At 46.7% G+C, this 25,217-nt stretch overlaps 1 protein-coding gene across 1 annotated transcript in view; it reads left to right on the top strand.

The window, feature by feature from the left end:
* Positions 1–25,217, top strand: part of CLIC5 (chloride intracellular channel 5) — a 118,362-nt gene that overhangs the window by 64,039 nt on the left and 29,106 nt on the right. Inside the window, exons 3-5 of the mRNA XM_065401232.1 lie at positions 19,532–19,641; positions 19,977–20,102; positions 21,549–21,655. Coding sequence (XP_065257304.1) covers positions 19,532–19,641; positions 19,977–20,102; positions 21,549–21,655 — 343 coding nt within the window. The remainder of the gene's footprint in view (positions 1–19,531; positions 19,642–19,976; positions 20,103–21,548; positions 21,656–25,217) is intronic.

Below are 25,217 nucleotides of genomic sequence, written 5' to 3'. Positions count from 1 at the left end.
AACTACCGCGTAAGTGTAGACTAGCCCTATGATACTGAAGGTACAAGCCTAAGTGACAGACAGGTGAGGGAACATAGCAGCAGAGATGGAGCAGAGACAGTGTGTAGATCTACTCTCTCCACCTAATTGAATTTAAATTGTTGGTGGGACAGCTAGGTGGAGATGTCCAAAAAAAGAGTCAGTGACTTGACAGCTAAAGGAGGGAAGAGGATGGAGGTGGAGAGGTAGATTTGGTGCCATCAGCAAAGAGTTGGTAGATGAAGCTATGTGAATAGACTAGGTCACCCAGATGTAGAGGGAGGGGAGGAGAGGATTAAGGGTAGAGTTCTGAGATACACCAGGCCTTTGGTTATGACCATGGTGAGATCATTAAGTGCTCTTAATGGATAGCAGTGATAGGGGTCCAGGAGAGAGTTAAAGGTAAAAAAAAAAGTGGAGGCAACAGGAATAGACAGCATGCTCAAGGAGCTTGCAGACAAAGTCAGAGGAGAGAGATGTGGAGGCCATTGGGTAGCTTGCTCAAGGCGTAACTAAGACTATATTTGAAGGGTGTAAACATTAAGGAAGAAGAATTATTCAAGGAGGTACAAAGAACATAACTGGGAGTAATGGGATGAAATGAAAAGAGAGAAAAAATAGGCTGAGCATCAAGGCAACAGTCCTCTGAATGAGTTCTGATTAGACTGTGAAGAAGTTTCTCAAGGGAAGTTTCGGAAGTTGCATTGGGGCATTTAAAAATGGACTGGACAATATATTAGAAAAAGTACTGTAGGGAACAACCCTGTATTGCCAGGGAGAATATACTAGAAGTCTGTTCCAAAGACCACTGATTGATCTAATAGTCTTTTCCATCTCTAACTCTTATGATTTTATGAAACAATAAAATATTTAATAATAGTTTATAAAAGTTTCACCTTTTTTAATGCATAGACAGATCCCACTTTTCTCAAACTTATTCTTTATTCAAAATTACTCATTGACCAATTTCTGTAACTAACTCTGTGTCTGTGACTTCTCCTCTATCAGTTATTTGATACTGAAAAATCAAGCTGTCTTGGACACAAGTCACATGGTATGTTTCTGTTCACTTGTTGGATGAGCATAACTCTTAGAGTCTGGTATTCAGATACTTGTATTTACAAATTCATAATTTTCTTTCTTAATTGGTGTAATATCCAACCAGGGTATGATTCACCCTTGTGTAGACGGCCATTGGAAACCACTATGCTCTACTTAAGTGATCAACGGCTCCATGTCTAGTTGGCAGCCGGTTTCAAGTGGAGTGCCCCAGGGGTCGGTCCTGGGGCCGGTTCTGTTCAATATCTTCATTAATGATCTGGAGGATGGCGTGGACTGCACTCTCAGCAAGTTTGCAGATGACACTAAACTGGGAGGAGTGGTAGATACGCTGGAGGGTAGGGATAGGATACAGAGGGACCTAGACAAATTAGAGGATTGGGCCAAAAGAAACCTGATGAGGTTCAACAAGGACAAGTGCAGAGTCCTGCACTTAGGACGGAAGAATCCCATTCACTGTTACAGACTAGGGACCGAATGGCTAGGAAGCAGTTCTGCAGAAAAGGACCTAGGGATTACAGTGGATGAGAAGCTGGATATGAGTCAACAGTGTGCCCTTGTTGCCAAGAAGGCTAATGGCATTTTGGGCTGTATAAGTAGGGGCATTGCCAGCAGATCGAGGGATGTGATCATTCCCCTCTATTCGACATTGGTGAGGCCTCATCTGGAGTACTGTGTCCAGTTTTGGGCCCCACACTACAAGAAGGATGTGGAAAAATTGGAAAGAGTCCAGCGGAGGGCAACACAAATGATTAGGGGGCTGGAACACATGACTTATGAGGAGAGGCTGAGGGAACTGGGATTGTTTAGTCTGCAGAAGAGAAGAATGAGGGGGGATTTGATAGCTGCTTTCAACTACCTGAAAGGGGGTTCCAAAGAGGATGGATCTAGACTGTTCTCAGTGGTACCTGATGACAGAACAAGGAGTAATGGTCTCAAGTTGCAGTTGGGGAGGTTTAGGTTGGATATTAGGAAAAACATTTTCACTAGGAGGGTGGTGAAGCACTGGAATGGGTTACCTAGGGAGGTGGTGGAATCTCCTTCCTTAGAGGTTTTTAAGGTCAGGCTTGACAAAGCCCTGACTGGGATGATTTAGTTGGGGATTGGTCCTGCTTTGAGCAGGGGGTTGGACTAGATGACCTCCTGAGGTCCCTTCCAACCCTGATATTCTATGATTCTAAGTCCCACGTAAACCCATTTTATTTGTGCAAAGACTTTGTGTTGGTGCATGGGTGAATTTCAGCCTGCATCTGTATAAACAGACAGATAGAACAAAATAGAGTATATCTGCCTAGTAGAAAGCACTAAAGATGCACATACATCCTCATGAATGCTAAACACTATTATGTTTACTCTGTGCATAGCAAGAGAACAGCCAATTTGTTTGTTATATTTGTATTCACTTTGCTAGGAGGATTGTTCCAGATACTCCCATACAGAAACATTAATCCTAAAGTAAATCATTTGCCTACTGAGTGTCTTGACATGTGCTACAGACAGTGATACTAAGAAGCAATCACTGAACCAAATTCTGTATCTGAAACTGAGGAGTGCTGAGCATCTGTAACTTAAACCAATTTCAGTTGGAGTTATAGATGTTCAGCACCGCTCAGAATTAAGCTCTCTGCACTCACTTATACCTTGTGCAACACCACTGTCTTCAGTGGGGCTGAATGGGGTAGAAAGGTCTAATCCTGCAAAGTGCTGAGCCTCTCCGAGGAGTTGCTGAGTTCCCTCGTAATCCCAATAAAATCAATAGGCGTTGCAGATGGTCAGCACTTCTCTCGGGGTGCCCAGCAACCGACAGGATCAAGTGTTAAATGAGGGTAGATTATGGCCCGCATTGAGGCCAACTGATTAGGTAGGAAATGCTCTCAGATTATCATAAACAAAACTCCTTTAGTCCATATATTACAATAGCTGCAAGTTTGCCTGGCTTTTAATAGTGCAAATAAAGTCATGGAATTTCAATAAATAATTCAGCCACAGCTCCAGTTTCAGGTTCAGTGTTAACTTTCAGCACCTGGCTGCTGTTGTTATTTGTTAGTCTGAGTCTCTGCTTAGAGGCATGGAAATTTGGCTGCAATTCATCAGCATTTGCAGAATATACAGCATGATGAGATCTCTGTCCCAGGCTCAGAGATTTTTAAGACATTTGAATTCCAGATGTGCACAGATTTACTTCTTACAAGGAACCTACATGCAGAATTCCAGCACTATGCAGTGGGGACGAAAGCTCTTTGCGTCGTTATTGTGAAACATCAGAAATTACTCCTGTATCTTTACCTGATCTCTCCTGGAAACAATAATCATTTTACTATAATTTGCATTACCACTGCCGCTTTATCTGCTGACAGTGATCTATCTCTAATCCTCATTTTCTACTGCTTTTTAATAAAAAATATTAAATCCATTCAGCTCTCAGCCTATAGAAATTTCTACAATAGAAACTATGGGTATGTCTACAGTGCCATAAAACACCTGTGGCTGGCCTGAGTCAGCTGACTTGGGCTGGCAGGGCTCAGGCTAAGGGGCTATAAAATTGCAGTTTGGACATTCAGACTTGGGCTGGAGCCTGGGATCTCAGAGCCCGTAGAACCTGAATGTCCACACAGTAATTTTATAGCCCCTTAGCCTGAGGCCTGCAAGCCCAAGTCAGCTGATGCAGACCAGCCACAGGTGTTTTATGGCAGTGTAGACATACCCTATGGTAACTGGTGCTCTATAAATACCCAAGACAGACTGACTGAAGGCTACCAGGCCCTCATATCTTTTTCTCAGAGTTTGAGTCCTTTTGTGGACATTTGATGGGCAGAAACTAGAGAGATTTGTTTAAAAAAAAAATTGAATCCAGCCTTTGCCTAGAATTGAATCCTGATTCTGCTCCCGCTGAAGTTGATGGAAGATGTGTCAATTGACTCTACTGGGAGCAGCAACAGGCCCAGTGTGCCATATTGTAGTCAGTCAATGGGAGCTGTGCACAAAGGTCAAGGAAAGAATACAGGCCTGTGAGTGTAGCCTGCAAAAATCTGAAAGCTCCATTACAGGTGTGCAGAGAATGAGCAGCAATTCAATATTACTGTATACCAGGGCAGGGTGGGATGGTCGTGCTCTTAGTAAACAGCTCATGATTTTATGCAAGTGCTTACATCTTCCAATGCAAAAAAAATCTTAGTCACAATACAGCACAGCCATAGTGAAATCTGATGCTTGAGTCATCAGACATTATGACATTGGTATGATTAGTTTGTGTCTATTTCCTAGTGTGACGGCCTTCACTCAGGGTTGGCTGGTAGGGAAGCGCCGCCTAGAGGTCAGGGCTTAGGCTTGTGACCTGCAGGGGGGTTGTTGGTAGGGGAGTCCAGGCCCTCCCACTCCACCGGGCTCTGACCCAGGGCCCTTTGAGGATGCTTAAGGCTGCCCTTCCTGGGCCACTTCCTACCACCTTCCTGCGATTGTCCCAAAGTCACCGTCTTAGGTAAGGCAGCATGAGAGTTGTCTGCTCATCCCAAGGCACCTCCTGGCGGCTGTGTGTGGTGAGGTCATTCTCCTTTCCTCTCAGGGAACAACTGCCTCCTTCGTCTATATGACCCAGCCTCCCAGGGCCAGCTCAGTCCAAGGCCTTTCCCCTGCTGGGGTAGTCCAAACAAAAAATAAAGGGGATCAATCCTGTCCAGAGTTCATATGAGGGGGAGAGGAGAATGCTTTTTTCTCAGGCTGTCCCTGCAGCAGGTCCTCCCTAGCCTCGGGGAGGGACCTTTGGGCAGCTGTTTAGGGAGAGATTCTGCCTTCCCTCAGCTCTCCTCTGGGCTGCCCCCAAATGAGCTGCTGCTCTGCCTTTTAACTCCTCCTGCAATTGGCGCATTTGCTACAGGTGCGGCGAGGCAAGGCTGGCTGGGCCCAGAATATTTCTTTAACCCCTTGTTGCTCAGTGTGGGGTTTGTATATCCCATCACACTTGGGTACCACCATAATCCTGCCAGCCACAACCAGCTGTCCTCCCAGATCCCAGCAGCTGACCTTCCTTCCACCCAGTCAACCCCACAACTGTTAAAGAGTCACCTCCCTCGCTGTGCTGGGGTCTTTCACGACACCCAATTCCCACCACAGGGTTGGCCTAGTACGAGTCACAGCCCCTCAAGCCTGTGGTGGCCCTGCCCTTGGGGGTGGGGGGGGCGCTTACTTCACCTCTGTGTGTGGGGGGAAAGCAAAAGTTCAGGTCAGCACAACCCATGTCCTTTCTGGAGTCAATAAGAAGGCAAAAAAGGTCTGAGGAATCACTTTACCACAGGGGTGCCCGGGTAGCCGCTTTACTGGAGTCCTTATGGTTGGGTAGCAAAGTCAGCCCCTGGGGTTTGCTGGACTCCTCACAGAGCTGGGCAGTTTCTGGCATGAGGGTTCCTCCCGCTATTCTAGTCACTCCCTTCACTGACTTCCCACCTTTGTGTGCTGCAGCTTCCTCTTTTTGAAGACCTCCCCCTACCATAGATGGCTGGCAGAGCTACCTTAGCACCCAGAGCCTCTCTGTCAGTACGGGGTTCATACACCCTGTCACAACAATGAATAAGAGAGAGAGAAAGAAAATTACATTTCACCGACGGTTATAAACCTACCAGTACATTAGTTAACTTGAGTGAAATCCTGGCACCACTGAAGTCAATAGGAGTTTAGCCATTGGCTTCAATGGAGCCAGGTATTCACCGCTACAGTACAAATTTGTACCACTAGAGGGGCTTTTATTACCACTCTATGTCCAGCATAACTATCATGAAGATCTTTCTAAAACATATGTTCTAGTTCAGCCACAATTTGTTGGCTTCATGAAGGAATTGCTGAGTGAAATCTATGTTCGGTGTTACACAAGAGGTCAGAAAAGAATATGATAATTTTCCCTTCTGGCCTTAAAAGCTATGAGTGAAATCCAAGCCCCACTGAAATCAATGGCAAAATTCCCATTGACATCATTGGGCTAGGTTTTCACCCTATGAATCTGTGAAGGGGCAGAGAGAAGCGAGGGGCTATACCACCATAATCCTAGCAGTGAGATCAAGGAGGATGGCTGTATTGTGGTTATATGCGGGTACCATCGATATTCATTTACCCAGGAACTGCAGTAACTACTGCGTCTTCCTGTGTGGAGACTAGCAGATACTGGGTTAGTACAGTCATTGCAAAGTGGCAGGAGTTGAGTTTTAATGTATCATTATGTATTTATTTAAATGATCCCATAAATATTCATGATGCTTTACAAACAATCAGAAATTACACACAACTGTGCCTGGAGGAGCTCACAAACTAAGTAAGGCATAGGACAACGAGACGTGATACAGATGAAGTGTAAGGACAGGTTGAAGAATATACAGGATAAGATTAACTGCGTAAGTTCCTTTGTAAATATATAAATATTGTTTGCTGGGATCATGGGATCTGTTCCCTTTCCTCTTTTCCCTTTTAAAACAGATACTGGAGTGGGGTCAGTGCTGGAAAGCCAGATGAAAGACATGGCTTTTAAAGAAGTATCTGAAGAAGAACAGGGAAGATGGGTGGCAAAGAGAGTCAGGGAAGTTGTTCCAGGTATAGAGGGCAGTGTGGTCTAGTGGATATGTCATAGAATCGTAGAATATTAGGGTTGGAAGAGATTAGGGTGATCTAGTCCAACCCCCTGCTCAAAGCAGGACCAACCCCAACTAAATCATCCCAGCCAGGGCTTTGTCAAGCCGGGCCTTAAAAACCTCTAAGGATGGAGATTCCACCACCTCCCTAGGTAACCCAGTCCAGTGCTTCACCACCCTCCTAGTGAAATAGTGTTTCCTAATATCCAACCTAAACCTCCCCCACTGCAATTTGAGACCATTGCTCCTTGTTCTGTCATCTGTCACCACTGAGAACAGACTAGCTCCATCCTCTTTGGAACCCCCCCCCCTTCCGGTCGTTGAAGGCTGCTATCAAATCCCCCCTCACTCTTCTCTTCTGCAGACTAAATAAGCCCAGTTCCCTCAGCCTCTCCTCATAAGTCATGTGCTCTAGCCCCCTAATCATTTTTGTTGCCCACCGCTGGACTCTCCAATTTGTCGACATCCTTTCTATAGTGGGGGACCCCAAACTGGATGCAGTACTCCAGATGTGGCTTCACCAGTGCCATTAGAGGGGAATAATCACTGCTGGCAACACTAATGCAGCCCAATATGCCATTAGCCTTCTTGGCAACAAGGACACACTGTTGACTCATATCCAGCTTCTCGTCCACTGTAATCCCGGAGTCCTTTTCTGCAGAACTGCCGCTTTGCCAGTCAGTCCCCAGCCTGTAGCAGTGCATGGGATTCTTCTGTCCTAAGTGCAGGACTCTTCACTTGTCCTTGTTGAACCTCATTAGATTTCTTTTGGCCCAATTTTCCAATTTGTCTAGGTCACTCTGGACCCTATCCCTACCCTCCAGTGTATCTACCTCTCCCCGCAGCTTAGTGTCATCCACGAACTTGCTGAGGGTGCAATCCATCCCATCATCCAGATCATTAATGAAGATGTTGAACAAAACCGGCCCCAGGACCAACCCCTGGGACACTCCACTTCATACCGGCTGCCAAGTAGACATCGAGCCATTGATCACTACCCATTGAGCCTGACAATCTAGCCAGCTTTCTATCCACCTTATAGTCCATTCATCCAATTCATACTTTTTTAACTTGCTGGCAAGAATACTGTGGGAGACTGTATCAAAAGCTTTGCTAAAGTCAAGATATATCATGTCCACCGCTTTCCCCTTATCCACAGTGCCAGTTATCTCATCATAAAAGGTAAGCAGGTTGGTCAGGCATGACTTGCCCTTGGTGAATCCATGTTGACTATTCCTGATCACCTTCCTGTCCTCCAAGGGTTTCAAAATGGATTCCTTGAGGGCCTGCTCCATGATTTTTCCAGGGACTGAGGTGAGGCTGACTGGTCTGTAGTTCCCCAGATTCTCCTTCTTCCCTTTTTTAAAGATGGGCACTATATTTGTCTTTTTCCAGTCGGCCGGGACCTCCCCCGATCACCACAAGTTTTCAAAGATAATGGCCAATGGCTCTGCAATCACATCAGTCAACTCCCTCAGCACCCTTGGATGCATTGCATCCGGCCCCATGGACTTGTGCATGTCCAGCTATTCTAAAGAGTCCTTAACCTGTTCTTTCACCACTGAGGGCTGTTCACCTCCTCCCCATACTGTGCTGCCCAGAGCTGACCTTGTCTGTGAAGACTGAGTTAAAAAAAGCATTGAGTAAAAAGCATTTTTCCACATCATCTGTCACTAAGTTGCCTCCCCCATTCAGTAAGGGTCCCACACTTTCCCTGACCTTCTTCTTGTTGCTAACATACCTGTAGAAACCCTTTTTGTTACCCTTCACATCCCTTGCTAGCCTCATCTCCAATTGTGCTTTGGCCTTCCTCATTACACCTCTGCATGCTCGAGCAACATTTTTATACTCCTTCCTAGTCATCTGTCCAAATTTCCACTTCTTGTATGCTTCTTTTTTGTGTTTATGCTCACAGAAGATTTCTATGCTAAGCCAAGCTGATCGCCTGCCTTACTATTGCTATTCTTTCTGCACATTGGGATGGTTTGTTCCTGCGCCCTCAATAAGGCTTCTTTAAAATACAGCCAGCTCTCCTGGACTCCTTTCCCCCTCATATTAGCCTCCAAGGGAATCCTGCCCATCAGTTCCCTGAGGGAGTCAAAGTCTGTTTTTCTGAAGTCCAGGGACTTCAGAAGTCCAGGGAAGTCTAGGTCATTGGCCTGGGTATTAGAGACAGGGGCATAGCCCACCCAGTTAGCACCAAGCCCCACCCGAATCTGAGCATCTGTGTATTCCCGCTCCCCTTCCCTGTAACAATAGCAGCAGCAGTGGATTGCTCCAGGCATTGAGCAAAGAGAGCATCTCCCTCCAGCTGTTCCAGATTGGTTGGTAGCTGCCCCTACTCCCCCTGCCCCCCTACTACCCAACAGGGACAGAGGGGACTCACTACTAGGGGGAACACCGCTGCACTGCAGGGACCTGTATGGGCTCCTCCCAGCCCACGGATGGAGAGCCATGCGACCAGAAGCAGCCAGAGTCAGAGCCAGGCAGTTCTCAGTCCCCATGAGAGGTGATGGGGAGTGGGGAGTGGGATAGGAAATGGGACCCAAGGTGCCAGAGCCAAAAAGGGGCCAGGCCAAGCTCTCTGGTCATTGCCTGTCCACCATAAGTTGGGGCAACCAAATTTCCATTCCTAGCTACACCATTGATCAGAAGGCCTGTGTCCTATTCCTGGCACTGCCAATGACCTTCCAGTCTGTTTTAGAATGTGTATATAAACCAATTAATAATTGTGTACTTTGGCTGTGTGGTATACTCCGTACCCACCCCCTACATGTGAGTCTGATCAGCTCAGTGTAGTTCTGCTGTATGCCAGTAAAGAAACTGGAGTGATGAGTTAGAAGTCAAGCAGAGTTCTTGGGAACCGAAAGCTGAAGATGTTGGAGGGAATTCCAACATACAGTCCCTAGCACAATGGGACTCAGCGGAGTCCCTAGGTGCTATTGTAAATATAAATAATAAAGCAAAGACGCACTTGTGGGAGAAGGACACAAAGGAAGCACTGTAGTTATGTCCAAATCCCTTTTTGTATTAGCTTATGTGAGTACTTGGAATACTATCCTATGGGTGTCACAGTACCAATGTGCCTGTGATACAATAAAACACAGGCCATATAAAGAGTCCCCGCACAGTCTCTGCCTGTGTGATATTTTGGTTTAGAAATGAACCATGCAATCCTTAAGGCTTCACACCAATAATTTGTATAACTTTGATATGGAAAAGCACAGAATATTCATGGGTAAATGATGTTATCATATGAAAGTGATTTGCAATGTCATATCATCTGTTCCACCCTCTTTAAAACAGCAGATACAAAGTCTGCGAGTATTTCATGTTGACTGTCATCAAGATAAAGAAGGAGAAATTGATCAATATATTGACTTGTAACAGGGTGCTGGCCAAAAGGCACTGACTCAGCCCCTGTTAGTTCAGAGCCTGCTAGCTCAGCTCCCAGTAAGGGGAAGTGATTGGAGCTGACAGGCTGTGGCTGATTAAAGCCCTAAAAGAGAGACACCTGTGAGCTTGAGGGGGAAGGCCTATAAAGCTAGCAGGAAGGAAGTAGGAGGGGAGGAACAGGAAAGTGAGGAGTGAGGGCCCATTGCTCCCAGCTAGCTGTAAGAGCAAGCTGTTCCCTAAGGGGCTACCTGACTGATAGTTAACTGTAAAAAGCTGTATATACGTGATAGTGGGAAAATACAGGGAAATAAAAGGGCACTGGTGTGTGAAAGAGTGGTCTCCAGCAACGAGGGGCACGTCTACATGACTCAAGAAATGGTTCTCTTTTTATTTCTATTTGCAGACCACTTGAGTTTCTCTTCTTTTCTTAATAGCAGATGCTCAATACACCTCTACCTCGATATAACGCTGTCCTCTGGAGCCAAGAAAATCTTACCGCGTTATAGGTGAAACCGCGTTATATTGAACTTGCTTTGATCCACCGGAGTGCGTAGCCCCGCTACCCCCCCCTCCCCCCCCGCGGAGCACTGCTTTACCGCGTTATATCCGAATTTGTGTCATATTGGGTCACGTTATATTGAGGTAGCGGTGTATAACTGGGGATTGGAATGATACTTCCTGAATCCTGGCTGCAAAGAACACATCACAGTCTCTGAATTAGGGATGGAACAAACAGTAATTTTTGCTATTAGACTAAATACCGAATATTCTGTTCAGAGTTAACCCCTTTTACATCAGAAGGGGTTGACATCTCCATTACATTGCATTGACTCTGCCATGTGCATTGGAACAGAGCCCAGGTTCTTTATGTAAGCAGCCTTAGCAGTATAATAGGGACAAAGCAGCGTGGCTTCTAGTGCCTTTTTAATATACTAGAATTCTTTGAGAGTCAGCAAAATAGTGGATAAAGGAGAACTGGTAGATCTAAGCCAAGATTTTCAAAATTTGCTAATGGTTTTAAGTGCTTCAGTTTTGGGGTACCCAATCTGAGATATCTTAAAGGGGCCTGCACCAACCCTCTGAGAACCGGGCCTCTTTAAGGTGTCTCAGTTTGGGCATCCAGCCACTAGTCACTTTTGAAAATCCAAAAAAATGCGACCAAGATTTTCAAAAAGGAGAACATCCTTCATGAGAGGCTTCTATGGCAATGAAACCCACTGCCTTGAGGTGAGAGGTTAAATTATTGTAATGAATGAGAAACTGGTTAAGAGACAAAAAGCAAAAAGTAGAAATAAATGGTTACTATTCATCAAGGCAAAAGTTTAATAGCTTAATTGGCCACTATTATAAGTAGAGCTAAAAGTACTAATAGTCTTACTTGGAATGGCTGTGCCTGCGTTCCTTTCTTACCACGCGGGACTCACAAAAGTAATAATAATACTTTACACTTTTATCTGAGGATCTCAAATCACTTCACAAATGGTAATTAATAAAGCCTGACAACATTCCTGGGAGCTGGATATTATTACCCTTTTTTTACAAACAAGGACCCTTAGGCACAGAAGGACTGAATGACTTGCTTAAAGTCACATAGGAAGCCAGTTATCCCTGGTTCTTGGTCCTGTGTCCAACCATACAGCCATCCTACTTCCCCCAAAGCCATGTTATAATGAGAGACTGTGCCTTTGCCAATTGTGAACTCAACCTTTGAAGGCATCTCCTTACATATGGTGAAAAATTCCCAGAGCAGGTTCAGCGTCCAGTGGCTTATCTCCTTCCCTCACAGATTCTGAATGGGTATCTCCCACAAAATGCATGTTCACTGGCTCTCTCCAACATGCCACTTAACTAACACTTTGATTATTAATTATGAGATTCAATGGTAACTCCTCAGGGAAGGATCCAAGGATCAAGCCATCTGACTGTTCAGACTAGCATTCAGTTGAACAGCAAGGGTTAGAAAATGGCACTATTTGTGTATGAATCAGATCTGAAGAGAATAGTTGTCACTTCCTCACTATAAATACCAGAGGGATCTCCAAAATACAGTTCTGCCCCCCTTAAGATCCTAAAGGCCACAGGTGTGCAGCGCCACTCCACTCTCCCCCTCCTCCCCCCCCCTCCGAGATCCTAAATGCCGCAGGAATGCAAATCAGTCAAGTGGCTAATGATGCTGACCAAGTTTGGTTTAAATGAATATAAAATATGTAGGGTTTTGGGGCCAAATACGAACACTTCTGTTGGCTGGCTTTTGTGGAGCTGGTTGAAGAACCTCAGCTCTTCCTTTTTGTTACTACACCTCCAGTTTCTCTAGCAAATATTTCATTCCTATTTGGCACATGCACCAATGGTGCCATTTCCAAGTATATGTATTTTTTTTTAAGATTGTTGCTTAGAATTTCCTCTAACAAGAGCTGAAGTCTTGAAGAAGTCCAACAAAGTTTAAACGTTAAATAGAGTATGTATTGCTGTTATAGGCTCCTGTTCAGGAAAGTACTTGAATACATGCTTAACTCCCATTGAAGTTAATGGGACTTAAGTACGTGCGTGAAGACTAGCATATAGTTACCCTGTATTTCAGCTCATAGTTAAATGCTTTCAAGAACTGGGGTTACAGTCAACAAGAAAGTTCTATCTTACACAATGCCTACGATACCTGATTACATTCTTAACTGAGACCTACCAGAACCACACTATGAATATACCCTTCTTAGCTGCTCTGTCCATTGATGGCACTCCAAACAGCTTACTGGTTTTAATATTTGGACAAGAACATCTTAAGGAAAAGAAACTAGAAACTCTTCACTACAGCAATGCATTGGCACACTTGATCTCATCTTGTAAATATATAATATGGCACAATAAATAGGATATTTCCTGTCTTGCTCTACATTTCAGATAGGGGGTTTACTTCCTCCTTGGGTTCTGAGAGTATTTAGAGTAAGTGTCAAAAGGCAGACTCCTTCCCAATTATAAAACAAAGAGGGTGTAACACTGTGTAGCATGAAATTAGATTTGATAGTAAGAACGATAAAATTGAATCTCTCGTTAATCCTCACCACGAAATATGTAGCTCAATTAGTGTTCCTGCTTCTGCTAACTTGTTAAAATCCCTTTGAAAAAGAAAAGTATATGAGCATCATCAAAAACATCTGCATACAAGCCACAGTGTCCAAAGGGACCTGAAAAAAACTTCATCCCATTATGCAGAATGGTCCCAGTGCTGTGAAAAATTAAAACACCCGGAGACAAGATGGCTCTGAATACATTCTGATCCTCCAGAAATCCAGCACTTTCCAATATTCTGCTACAATACTTAAACTGGATGCTTAATCATTTTTATTATTATAATTAATGACAGTATTGTTTTGCCTTTCAAGTTGTTGCATTCTGGGAATAATTGGAAGTGAAGCTGCATGTTTTTTTTAAGGTTAATTAAAATAATGTTCACTTCCCTCTGTGAGATGGTATATCAGAGTGGGCACACCAACGGGACTATTTCAAGAATGAGTGAGAGAGCCTATTACATTTACTATATTATAATAGCTTGCACTTAGAGAGAGTCTATTGATCACAGTTATTAACATTGGACAGCAGTTGGGGCCTCTAGGTCCTGATTGATACTATTAATAAATACTTGAAACTGGCTCATAAAGTTACTGAGACCTGTTTTTAAACCCACCTGATTTTCTTCTTCAATGAATTATCAACCCCCCTGCTCTCCTCTACCCCTCATTGTAGAATTAATAAATTAAAAGTAGCTGAAGTATTTATGGAGGCGTCTCCTATATATAATAAGACAGAACATCCCATTCATTCTTCCCCCCACTTACTTAGAGGCAAGCAGCTGGTGAGATGGTGGAGTTGTCCTAATATGTTTACACTGAGTTCCAGGGGAGGATCCTCTTGTAATTGGACTTTTAGTGTTTAAGAATCTGGAGGCTAATCAGAAAAATAACAGATAGATTTGAATTTAATTGACACCACATGAGCAAACTGGGATGTTTCAAAGATGGAGGGAGACAGTTATAGAGAAATCCCACTCCCGACAACTCTATAGCATTATCAAGTTATAAGCAGTAAGAGTCTGATCCTGCAAACCTTAGAGTACTCCTTACTCACTTGAGTAAGGATTACTCATATGTGTTAAGGTATGCAGGGTCAGGCCCTTATTCACTAGAACAAATAGGCATTGGCTGATCAGTGTTTCTGAGGGCAAGAAGTGATTACTGAGTAGTCATGAGAGCTTTGTTACCCCTCCATGGATATATTCATTACACTCCAGATACTTTAAGAAATATAAGTTTTCAGAAAACTTTAGCTTCGCTCCTGAACCGCCTACCTACAATCCCCAAATCCAACCCCAGTCACCATCAGGCAAAAAGTGTCAGCATTAAATCTGGTGAGGAAACATATATCATCAAGTTTCAGTCTTATGAATGAATGTCTGATCCAGTTCACTGTGCAACAGAGACCACATATGCAATTGGGCTTCAATGGCAAATTCACTTTGAATAGCAGCAAGAACAAATCCAATTTCTTCAATTTGCCAGTTATTAGCTTCTCTCTTTCTTGTCCACTGCGTTGGCTTTTTATTTGGACTAAGATGTTATTTATTCTCTACATTGTGCTAGACAAGTGTATAATGCGCTTTTATTTAATTGCTATGTAGGTGCTATCATGCAAACATGTTTTCCTTAGGAAGTTCAATCTGAGTAAGCCTGGGAAGCTCCCTTTTCTTCCCCTTCTCTTCCTGGCATATTAATAGACTTCACAAATGGTCCAAGAGTGTTCTGCTTGCCCTTTGAAGTTATTACCTATATAAGGTTTTTTCTCTTGTTCTGACTGTTGCATATTAAAATACTGGCTGCTATTATTAGTAATGAGGAAGGACTCACTGTACTAACAGAGCCGTGTCTATATTTTCTGCAAAGAGAGAGTACGGTCTAATGGATACATTGCATTACTGGGGAGAGTGGGTTCCAGTGTTCCCTCAAATTTTTTTACGTCCATGTGCGGAATGAATTTTGATGTGTGACACATCACTTTCATATTGGTGCACATAACAAAATGTATGTGGTGGGGGTGGGGCCGAGGGGTTTGGAGTGTGGGAGGGGGCTCAGGGCTGGGGCAGAGGGTTGGGGTGTGGGGGGATGAGGGCTCTGGGGTAGGGCCGGGGATGAGGGGTTTGGGGTGCAGGCTGCCCCAGGGCTGCAGTGGGGAGAGAGGGCTCCCCCCAGCCCTCTCTCGCTGCAGCAGCTCAGGCTGGGAAAAAGGCGTCTCTCCCCAGCTGTGGCAGCTCAAGCAGGGCTGGGCTGGGCCGAAGGAGAGGCTCCTCTCCCCGGCAGCACTGGTGGGCCTGGGCCAGGCCGAGGGAGCGGCTCCTCTCCCCCGGCTGCGGGAAGTCTGGGCAGGTCCGCGCTGGGGCCGGCAGGGAGGGGTGCCTCTCCCCGCCGCAGCCCTGAGTCGCTGCATGGGGCTTAATAGTAGGGTTACCATACGTCTGGTTTTTCCCGGACATGTCCGGCTTTGTGGTAATCAAACCCCCGTCCGGGGGGAATTGCCAAAAAGCCGAACATGTCCGGGAAAATACCGGCCAGGCACTTCCCCTCCCGCGGCTGCTCTGCTCCTCCCCTGACTCTTCGGCTCTGTTTAAGAGCCGAGCTGCCCGAGCGCTCTGGCTTCGGGCAGCCCCCTTGCCTCCGGACCCCAGCCGCCGGCCGGGCACTTCCCCTCCCGGGCTCCAGCTGCTCTGCTCCGGCGGCGCAGGGTCCGGAGGCATGGGGGCTGCCCGAAGCCGGAGTGCTCGGGCAGCTCGGCTCTTAAACAGAGCCAAAGAGTCCGGGGAGGAGCACAGCAGCCGGAGCCCGGGAGGGGAAGTGCCCGGCCGGGGGCGCAGGGTCCGGAGGCATGGGGGCTGCCCGAAGCCGAAGCGCTACTGGCTTCACGGTTTGCCGGGCAGCCTCCAGACTCTGCGCTCCCGGCTGGGCGCTTCCCCTCCCGGGCTCCAGCTGCGCTGGGGAAGCACCGGCCAGGGGCGCAGGGTCTGGGGGCTGCCCGGCAAACCGTGAAGCCGGTAGCGCTCGGGCAGCCCTTTTCGCGTGGCTGGGAGGGAGGAGGGGGAGTTAGGGCGGGGACTTTGGGGAAGGGGCGGGGAATGGGCGGAGTTGGGGCGGGGAATGGGCGGAGTTGGGGCGGGGCCGGGGTGGGAAAGGGGTGGGGCCAGGGCCCCGTGGAGTGTCCTCTTTTTTTTATTTTTTAAATATGGTAACCCTATTAATAGGCAGCTGTGCAGCCGGACAGCTTAGAGGGAACTTAGGTGGGTTCTATTGTCCACTTTGCCACTGACTGGCTGTGTGACCTGTGGTGACATTTCACAACCACTTTGCACGAAGTGCTGGGCAACAGTGAATCAGGCACAATGGAATTAATAAACCAGTGTAAATGAGACAGGTATATGGCCCATTGTCTACACTGATCTCTCCTTGAACTCAGTGGCCATTATATTGTTCTCCAAATGTTTACCCATATAATAGGTTGGCTGTAGCTTCAGTGGAATTGCCATGATATTAGGGAGAGGAGAATTTGGCTTCAGGCCAGCATATCCACTTACAGCACTAGCCTCATTTCAGGAAAAGTAAGACGTTAACAGGCACTGGTGCTGGTTTAATGGATGTAATTTCACAATAATTACTTGGGTCCAACAATGTGAAAGTGCCCAGTTTTTCATGGTAACTCAGTGTCTGATCTTACCATGCAATTTGCAGAACAGAAATAACTATGTTATGTTGCAGTGCTGTGCAAAATTGGGCTACTCCACTTCCCAGGGATTTGTGCAAATGAATTTTCTTCAGCTTTACCCCAGTGTCTGCTATTTCCGTGTCAAAATCAAGTGCATGATTAATCCATGGTTTCAAGTAGAGAGGCACTCAAACCAAACCTTCAGATTTGAATCTCCTCAAACTCTGAGAGTGTTTTAATTTGAACCTAGATCCAAATTAGAGTTTTTCAAATGGCCCCTATTTTTCAGACTGGACCAAAACTTTGGGTGCAGTTGGAATCCTGGATTTCGATTGGAATTTAGCAGATTGAGTCAATCTAATGTCTCTGCAAACCCAAGCTCACCTTAAGATGAGCCCAGGTCACCTGAAAGGTTCATGACCTTTAGCAGCAAATCTTTCAGCAAAACAGCCTGAGTATGGTAAAACTAGCCAAGTTCTATCTGGTTTATGGTTCTGTTGCAAATGTAAGCGGTGAGCAGCCAGCTGGATAGAGTGAGGGGAGACCCTGGGCAGCGGGCCCAGTGTGGGGAGACACCCCAGCCAAGACGCCTTGCAGGCCAGACTTGTGGGGGAAGGGGGTCGGGGATTGTAACCCGGGGGGGGGGGGGGTGACGCTGGGAAGAAGGGTCCTGCCACTTAGAGCCTGATGGCATGTGGCCACCGCCAGAGCATAGAGCAAGTGTCCGACCTGCAGCATCCCTGCAGCACAGCCAGGGCCTGAGAAGGAGGCTTGGGATGTGGGAGGAACAGACTGTGAACTTCCCTTATATTCCAGAGACGCTGGCTGTGATGTCCCCATACCCCAGAGTGGGGTTATGTGTTTTCCTTTAACCTTTCCCATTTTTCCATATCTTTTAAAAAACGGATTGCTGTTTAATAAATTGTATTTGCTTTGAACTGTATGTAATGATCAGTGGGTCACGGAAGCATCCAGTGTGGAGACAGCACCCCGAGTGGGGACACCCTAGCCCCTGCCCTAAGTGACCACCACAAGGTTGGGGTCCGAGCCCCCCAGGAGTCCTGGGCCCAGGCTTGTTGGGGTTACGCGGACTCTGCCACACAGGAGAGTGGAAGGGGAGCTGTCGAGGTCAGGCAGGCCTTTGGGTAAAGGAAGTGACAGCGAGGACTCAGATCCTTTCGCTAGCCCATTTCATCGGGGTAGTGTATAAGCCAGGAAAGTTCCCCACAATAGTGGGACCATTCCCCCGCTTACACAAACCTTTTGCAGAGCTGTAGTAATTAGAAGTGATTCCTGCTCTAGGACACACTAATGCTGCCTCTCAGGCCTGGTCTACACTTACCCCCCAAGTCGAAGTAAGGTACGCAAATTCAGCTACATGAATAACGTAGCTGAATTCGACATACCTTACTTCGAATTTACCGCGGTCCACACGCGGCAGGCAGGCTCCCCCGTCGACTTCGCGGTACTCCTCTCGCCGAGCTGGAGTACCGCAGTTGACGGGGATCACTTCCTGGTTCGATTTATCGCGTCCACACCAGACGCGATAAATCGAACTCGGAACTTCGATCCGCAGCCGTCGAACTACCGGGTAAGTGTAGACTAGCCCTCAGTTTCAGTACCAAGGAGACAAAACTTATGAGAGCAAACCGTAATGCAATATCTTTTCTAAAGAAAAGAACATGTATTTGCTAAATTATTTCATCACCCATATCCCAGACGTGCTCTGTATGCATAAATCATAGTTATTCAACCCATATAAGTAAACAAGGGAAGGTTGGTTGCTTCACCAGGATCATAAGAATCTTTTAAACACTATGATACCACAAATTAAAATTGAGTTTATCAAAACCGTTATCATCCTGAAAGCTTTGGTCACCCTGGTAATTATTATGCAAGGATGTTGACCTTGGATACAGCTTTTGCCCAGCTTAGCCAGTGTTATTTGTATCTTTACATGGCTAAAGACCATAAACTTCTGAAGGAAAAAACAGGCCATTTCCTCAATGCTAAGACTAGCAGTTTTTTATTGTCTTGCAGCTGTTTGTAAGAAACTCAATAGCTACTAGGGATGAGCACAGACTGGAACTCTGGTGCAAACATCTCCCTTGAACTTTGCAAAAGTTCAGATTTTGGTCTGGATCCAAATGTCTTAATTTGAGCCCTATTTCTTCTATTGATGTAAACTAGAACTCCAGATCCAAATATCCCTGGATGTGGAAATGCTTGGATTCTGATCTGGAAGTCTTCTCCTGGGTCCTTTTTTGGTAGGGACTGTGGGGCAGAGCCTCCACTGGTGTGAAAGTGTCATAGGTCCATCGAAGTCCCATGACAATGACAGTCTACATCAGCTGAAGACCTGCCCCTGAGTTTTCTAACAGCCCTGTTACACAGCAGTTTTTATGTGGACAAGGGAAATTAAGAGTCTAGACAATGTTCCAGAACTAGCTTAACAATGGCTTGGGACCCACTTTCCCTAGCCAGACCTTGTGTCATGATAGGGGCTAGGACATTCACTCAAACTACTGGCCAAAGCTAAGCCTGGAGTAAATCCATTACTCGGTTGGTGATAACCTACAGTGCTGTTGCCTGATATTGTTTGTTTTCAGTCTGGTAATTTTTATGTTGATATCCAGTTTTCTTTCTCACAAGACGTGAGCAGAGTCCATGGTGCATACTCATTATTTTCCCTTTCTTTCCCCTAGGCTGGTATAGATGGAGAGAGTATTGGGAACTGTCCTTTTTCACAGCGTCTCTTCATGATCCTCTGGCTCAAAGGGGTTGTGTTTAATGTCACCACAGTTGACCTGAAAAGGTAACAAGTTATTGGTTAATTTAGTTGAAAACCATCACAATGGCCCATAGTTTGCTCTTTATTAGAAACACACCCTCCCTCTCATTGGCTTCAGTGGGCTTTGCATCAGGCACATAGTGCCAAAGACACACGACAGAGCAGTTGAGATTCAGTTTCTTGATTATTTGTAGAAAAAAAATATTTTGTGTATTAAATAGGACTCTTTCAAACTACTGTGAATACTGAATGAAATAAGGAGGTGCAAGTGACTGGTTTCCTGAGTGCCATGAACACCAGTGGGGCTCTGTGATAATAAATGTCTGGTGATAACATGAATTTCCCTTTTCTCTCTGCAGAAAGCCAGCTGATCTACACAATTTGGCCCCTGGGACTCACCCGCCGTTCTTGACTTTTAATGGAGAGGTCAAGACTGACATCAACAAAATCGAGGAGTTCCTGGAGGAGATGCTTGCACCTCCAAAGTAAAAATTGTGCTTTATTGTCAGCATTTGTTAGGAATGGAGGAAGATGTTCTATCTGGAGCTTATAAGAAGCTCCCAGTCCTGCAACCAGAGTAGTCTTTACCCGTAGAACAGTCCAGCTGACTTCAGTGGGTCTGCTTGCATGTGTAAAGGCTGCTTGCATGATTAATACTTGCAGGATGTTTTCTCCTCACACACAGCACAACACTCTGAACAAAGCCTTGGTGGGACCCAAACTGGAATAGTGTGTCCATTTGTGGTGTCCACATTTTAAAAAAGGATGTTGAAAAATTGGATTGGATGTAGAGAAGAGAATGATTTAAAGGCTGGAGAAAATGCCTTACAGTGAGAGACTAAGGGAGTTCAATATGTTTAGTTTAGCAAAAAAGAAGATTGAGAGGTGACTTGTTTACAATGTCTAAATATCTTCATAGCAAGAAAATACCAGGTACTAAAAGGATTTATAATCTAGGGGTGAAAGGCAGACAAGAAATGAAAGCCAGACAAATTCAAGTTAGAAATAAGGCACAAATATTTAACAGTGAGGGTGATTAATCATTGGAACACGTTACCAAGAGTAGTGGTAAATTCCCCATCTCTTGATGTCTTCATATCAAGACTGAATGCCTTTCTGGGAGATCTGCTTTAGCCAAACCCAAATTATTGGTCTCAAAACAGGGGTAACTGGGTGAAATTCTTTGGCCTGTGCTATACAGGAGGTCATATTAATGATCTAATGGTCCCTTCTGGCCTCAAGTTCTACGAATTTGAAAAATGTCTAGGTGCATTATAGGGTGTTTTCACCTTCTATTGAATCATCAGCTGTTGGCCAGTGCTGGAGATCAGATATGCTAGAACATTTTAGAGCCCTATCCAAGACCCACTGAAGTCAATGAGCGTCCTTATGTTGACTTCAGTGGGCTTTGGATCAAGCCCTTAATCTGCTCTGGTCTTTCAAATCAATATGTTCCTTTGCCCCAGATGTCTCTTTAAAAAAAAACCACACAGAATCAAAACTCCACACTCATCCACCTTCGTTATACTAACACTCCTTGCTGTTACATTCTAGGCGATATTTTCAGCACCGGGAATTAAGCACAGGTCTGCCATTGATAATAGAGGGAGTTTGCTGCCAAACTCCCCCACACCCTGCTAGAAATCTACGCCTCTTTCTGATTTAAGGCCACTGTACCTTAGCTGCTGGTCACATTAAGTGCTTGTCATAAAACCATCACGGTGTAACTCTCCAAATGCCTGGCTCCCCAGGACAGCAGTATTATTAAGAGGGTTTTGTCAAGCTGTCATGCTGAGATAAATTACAGCGTTAATTACAGTTCTGGGAACAGGGATATTTTTTCCCCTCTTTCTCTAAACAGCATTTGTGATTATCAGTATATTGCTGTAACAATAAAACGTTATTTTCCAGACTGCTCCTCTCCTTTTCAGGTACCCCAAGTTGGCTGCTGCACATCGTGAATCAAACACTGCAGGGATAGATATCTTCTCCAAATTCTCTGCATACATAAAAAACACCAAGCAGCAGGACAACACCGGTGAGTAGGGTGCACTACCAACTCTTTCAAAGGAGGTTTCACACTTAAAAAATGAAGCACATTGTCATTCATATATTTCATGTCATTGGCATATTCTAAGATATGCCCAAGTGGCGTAAGGTATTATTGCCAATCAGTTTGGGCCAGTGAATTTAAAGGAGTTACTCCAAATTTGCACCAGTCTAATGAAGATCAGGAGCTGCTCCCAAGTGTCTCAGGGTCGTGTTTAGTTGGCACGGCTGGTTTGCTGTCGTAGCCTGCACAATAGTGACATCTTATTTAAAAATTAATTAGGAGAAGGGAGTGATCTGATTTGGCTTCTTAGCCTGTGTTATTGCAGCTGAGAAGCTCCAATCCTCCTCTTCAAAGCACTCACACGGAAGTGTCAAAAATAAATAAATGCCTCTTAGTACCTCTATGACATGCACAGTTGGAGCTAAAGCTGTCCCCTCAGCTCAGTGCAGCTACACTTCTCCTCTCCCACCAGAGAGCCAGATCCTCAGCTGGTGTCAATTGGTCTATACCAGTGGTCCCCAAACGTCTCAGGATCACGACCCCCCCTTACCCCTATTCGGACCTCCTACCCTGAGCCAGGGCCAGGATTAGGGTCATGGCTGAGGGGGGGGGGGGGGGAATGTGGACAGGGGTAAGGGTGCCGAGGCTGGGGCCACAGCTGGGGGTGGGGGCAGGGCTGGGAATGGAGACCCAGCCAGGGGCTGAGACCAGCAGCTGGGGCCCCAGGCGCACGGCCAGGAGTGGAGCCCCAAGCGTGGGGCCAGCAGCCGGGGCTGGAGCTGGGGCCAGGAGCAGAGCTGGGTGGCACTCCCTCCCTGCCTCTCATGCGGGCTGGCCCAGGCCTCAGCCACGCCCCTGAACATTCTTCCGTGTCCCCTAAGGGGGCACGCCCCACACTTTGGGGACCTCTGATCTATACCAATTTACACCTGCTGAGGATCTGTCAGAGTGTTTTCAATCACTCTTCAGGTTGCACCTTACCTGAGAATGTAAAGACTGCTGGGCAGGTTCTGTGTTTTCTATTTATGTTAAGCACCATGCACATGTACTGCTGATCAGATGGGAAGGTTAATCTTGTGGTTAGATTCGAGAGATATAGGTTTGGGTCCCAGCTCTGCCACAGACTCCCTGTGTGACCTTGTAGTGAGGGTACATTGTGATGGGACACCCCCCCCCCCACAAGCCTAATGAGTGTCCCTGATCATAGGCAGTGCCAATTAAGTGCGCCTGCAAACCATGTTCTACCTGGAGAAGGGGAACTTAAAAAGGTGAAGCTGGCCACAGAGTGGGGAAGGAAGTTTGCCCAAGAAGAGAGGCTGCTAGACAGCCCAGAAGCCATGGAAGCCCAGCCCAGCCCAGCCCAAAGCAGTGGCTAGCCTTCCCTCCCCTCCCCCACCCTTGTTTAGGGCAGACAACCACTGCAGCCTGGAGAAGGGCTCTGGACGTCTGCTCTCTGTCAGGGATCTGTAGCTGGACTGAGGAGCAGCGCTAGGGACTGGAGATAATTAGACTCTGAAAGGACCCCGGGAGTGAGTGAGCTCAGCTTCCACAGGGGACAGTGAGCTTGCCCAGGAGTGAGGGTTCCAGAGGGCACCCAGAGGCAAGAGCCGTTAAGAAACAACAGCCGAGCCCAGGCTGAGAGCCGGCCAATGACGTACGTCTACACTGCAGAATTATGAATGCTGATTTGAATGAGCCTCTGCATTAACAGCAGCTTAATGGCAGGTCAAGAATGTGAATTTAAAGGTAGGCGCATCAGTTAGATTCCTTTAATGGTAGAAGGCTACTGACAGGAAGTAGAGTAAATGATGACAGCACCACGGTATCAAGTTATCGACACTTTCTGATGGTTCTGTTTCCTATCAGTTGATATGTCTTTTTAAAAACCACCCAAAACAAGCCAAAAATGGAGGGGGGAAAGTTATAGGGACTGATCCTAATCTCATTTGTGCTATATTTACACCAGTGTAACTGCACTGAAGCCAGTGGACGTAGTCTTATTTACAACAGTATAAGTGTAATCAGCATTAGGTCCTGGTCCTTAGGCCACCATGAGCTGAAACCATCCCTGCAATCGCACAGAGCAGCCCAGGGGCTTCTCTAAATTACAGTGGCTGCAGCATCCTACAAGGACAGAGTGCTGTGTTTCCAGCTCCCATCTGACACCTCTAACATGCCCTGCACATGGAAGTGGGGATGGGTGGTATAGAGCTGGCTATTAACATCTCTGTGCAATGTGAGCACTCCCCTGGGACAGGAAATCCAGGACATCCCCTTTTAGGGCCACTATCTGGCTGCTTTGCGATCCCTGAACAGCACAAAAGCAGCTGGACTAGAGGCTGAGGATTGAGGCCCAGATTTCAGTGGCCATTAGGTGACTAAATACCTTTGAGTAGCCAGGCCAGAGCCCTTAAGTTCACAACACATCCCTGATGAGTCGTGTTTTATTTCTTATCACTTCAGTCCTGTCTTAGGAAAAAGTGAAATCAGGGACGTATGCCCTCCTCTGCCTACCCCTGACAGTCAGCTTAGTTGTGAAACCTCTCTTTGTCACACACATACCTCTGCCCCTCCCACTTCCTGTAAGCACAAGGTCCACCAGCAAAATCCCAGGTCCATAGGTGGCAGGTATAATAGGCCAGGAGAGGCTGAGCCTCCCCAGTGCAGCCACTGCAACCTGCCGCAGGATGCCTGGGCAGTGGTGGCCCCGCCTGTGCTCCGTCTCTTCCCGTCCCTGCTCTGCCCCTTCCCTGAGGCCCCCAGCGTCCACCGCTGCTTGGCTGAGTCCCTCCTCTCCACCAATCCACCCCCCTTTCCCTACACGGCCCCCACTGCCCCACGTCCCTCCTCTCCTCCACCCCCCACCCCCACAAGGTGCCCCCCTGCCTACCACATCCCTCCTCTCCTCCCCCCTCCTCTCCTGCAAGGTCTCCCCGCCCGCCGTATCCCTCCTCTCCTCCCCCCTCCTCTCCTGCAAGGTCTCCCCGCCCGCCGTATCCCTCCTCTTCTCCCCCCTCCTCCCCTGCAAGGTCCCCCTGCCCGCCGTACCCCTCCTCTCCTCCCCTGCAAGGTCCCCCCGCCCGCCGTATCCCTCCTCTTATCCCCCCTCCTCTCCTGCAAGGTCTCCCCACCCGCCGTATCCCTCCTCTTCTCCCCCCTCCTCCCCTGCAAGGTCCCCCCACCCGCCGTATCCCTCCTCTCCTCCCCTGCAAGGTCCCCCCGCCCGCCGTATCCCTCCTTCTCTCCCCCCTCCTCACCTGCAAGGTCCCCCCCGCCCGCCGTATCCCTCCTCTTCTCCCCCCTCCTCCCCTGCAAGGTCCCCCCGCCCGCCGTATCCCTCCTCTCCTCCCCCCTCTGTGACGTTGTGCAGTCTATATGGTTTTATAAAAATATGCTAATAAGTGAATATAATGTAACTGGAATATTCTTCATGTAAAAGGTCTCTTGTAAGGTATCATTACAAAGCTTATAATCTACTGAGTGTGATCATCCTATTTGTATAAATGTACCACTCTTGTATCTAAAACTAGAAATATGAAATATAACT

Source organism: Emys orbicularis, chromosome 3 (assembly GCF_028017835.1).
Source record: "Emys orbicularis isolate rEmyOrb1 chromosome 3, rEmyOrb1.hap1, whole genome shotgun sequence".
Classification (NCBI taxonomy): Eukaryota; Metazoa; Chordata; order Testudines; family Emydidae; genus Emys; species Emys orbicularis.
Note: the sequence above shows the minus strand (reverse complement) of the source record. Positions and strands in the feature narration are given on the sequence as shown.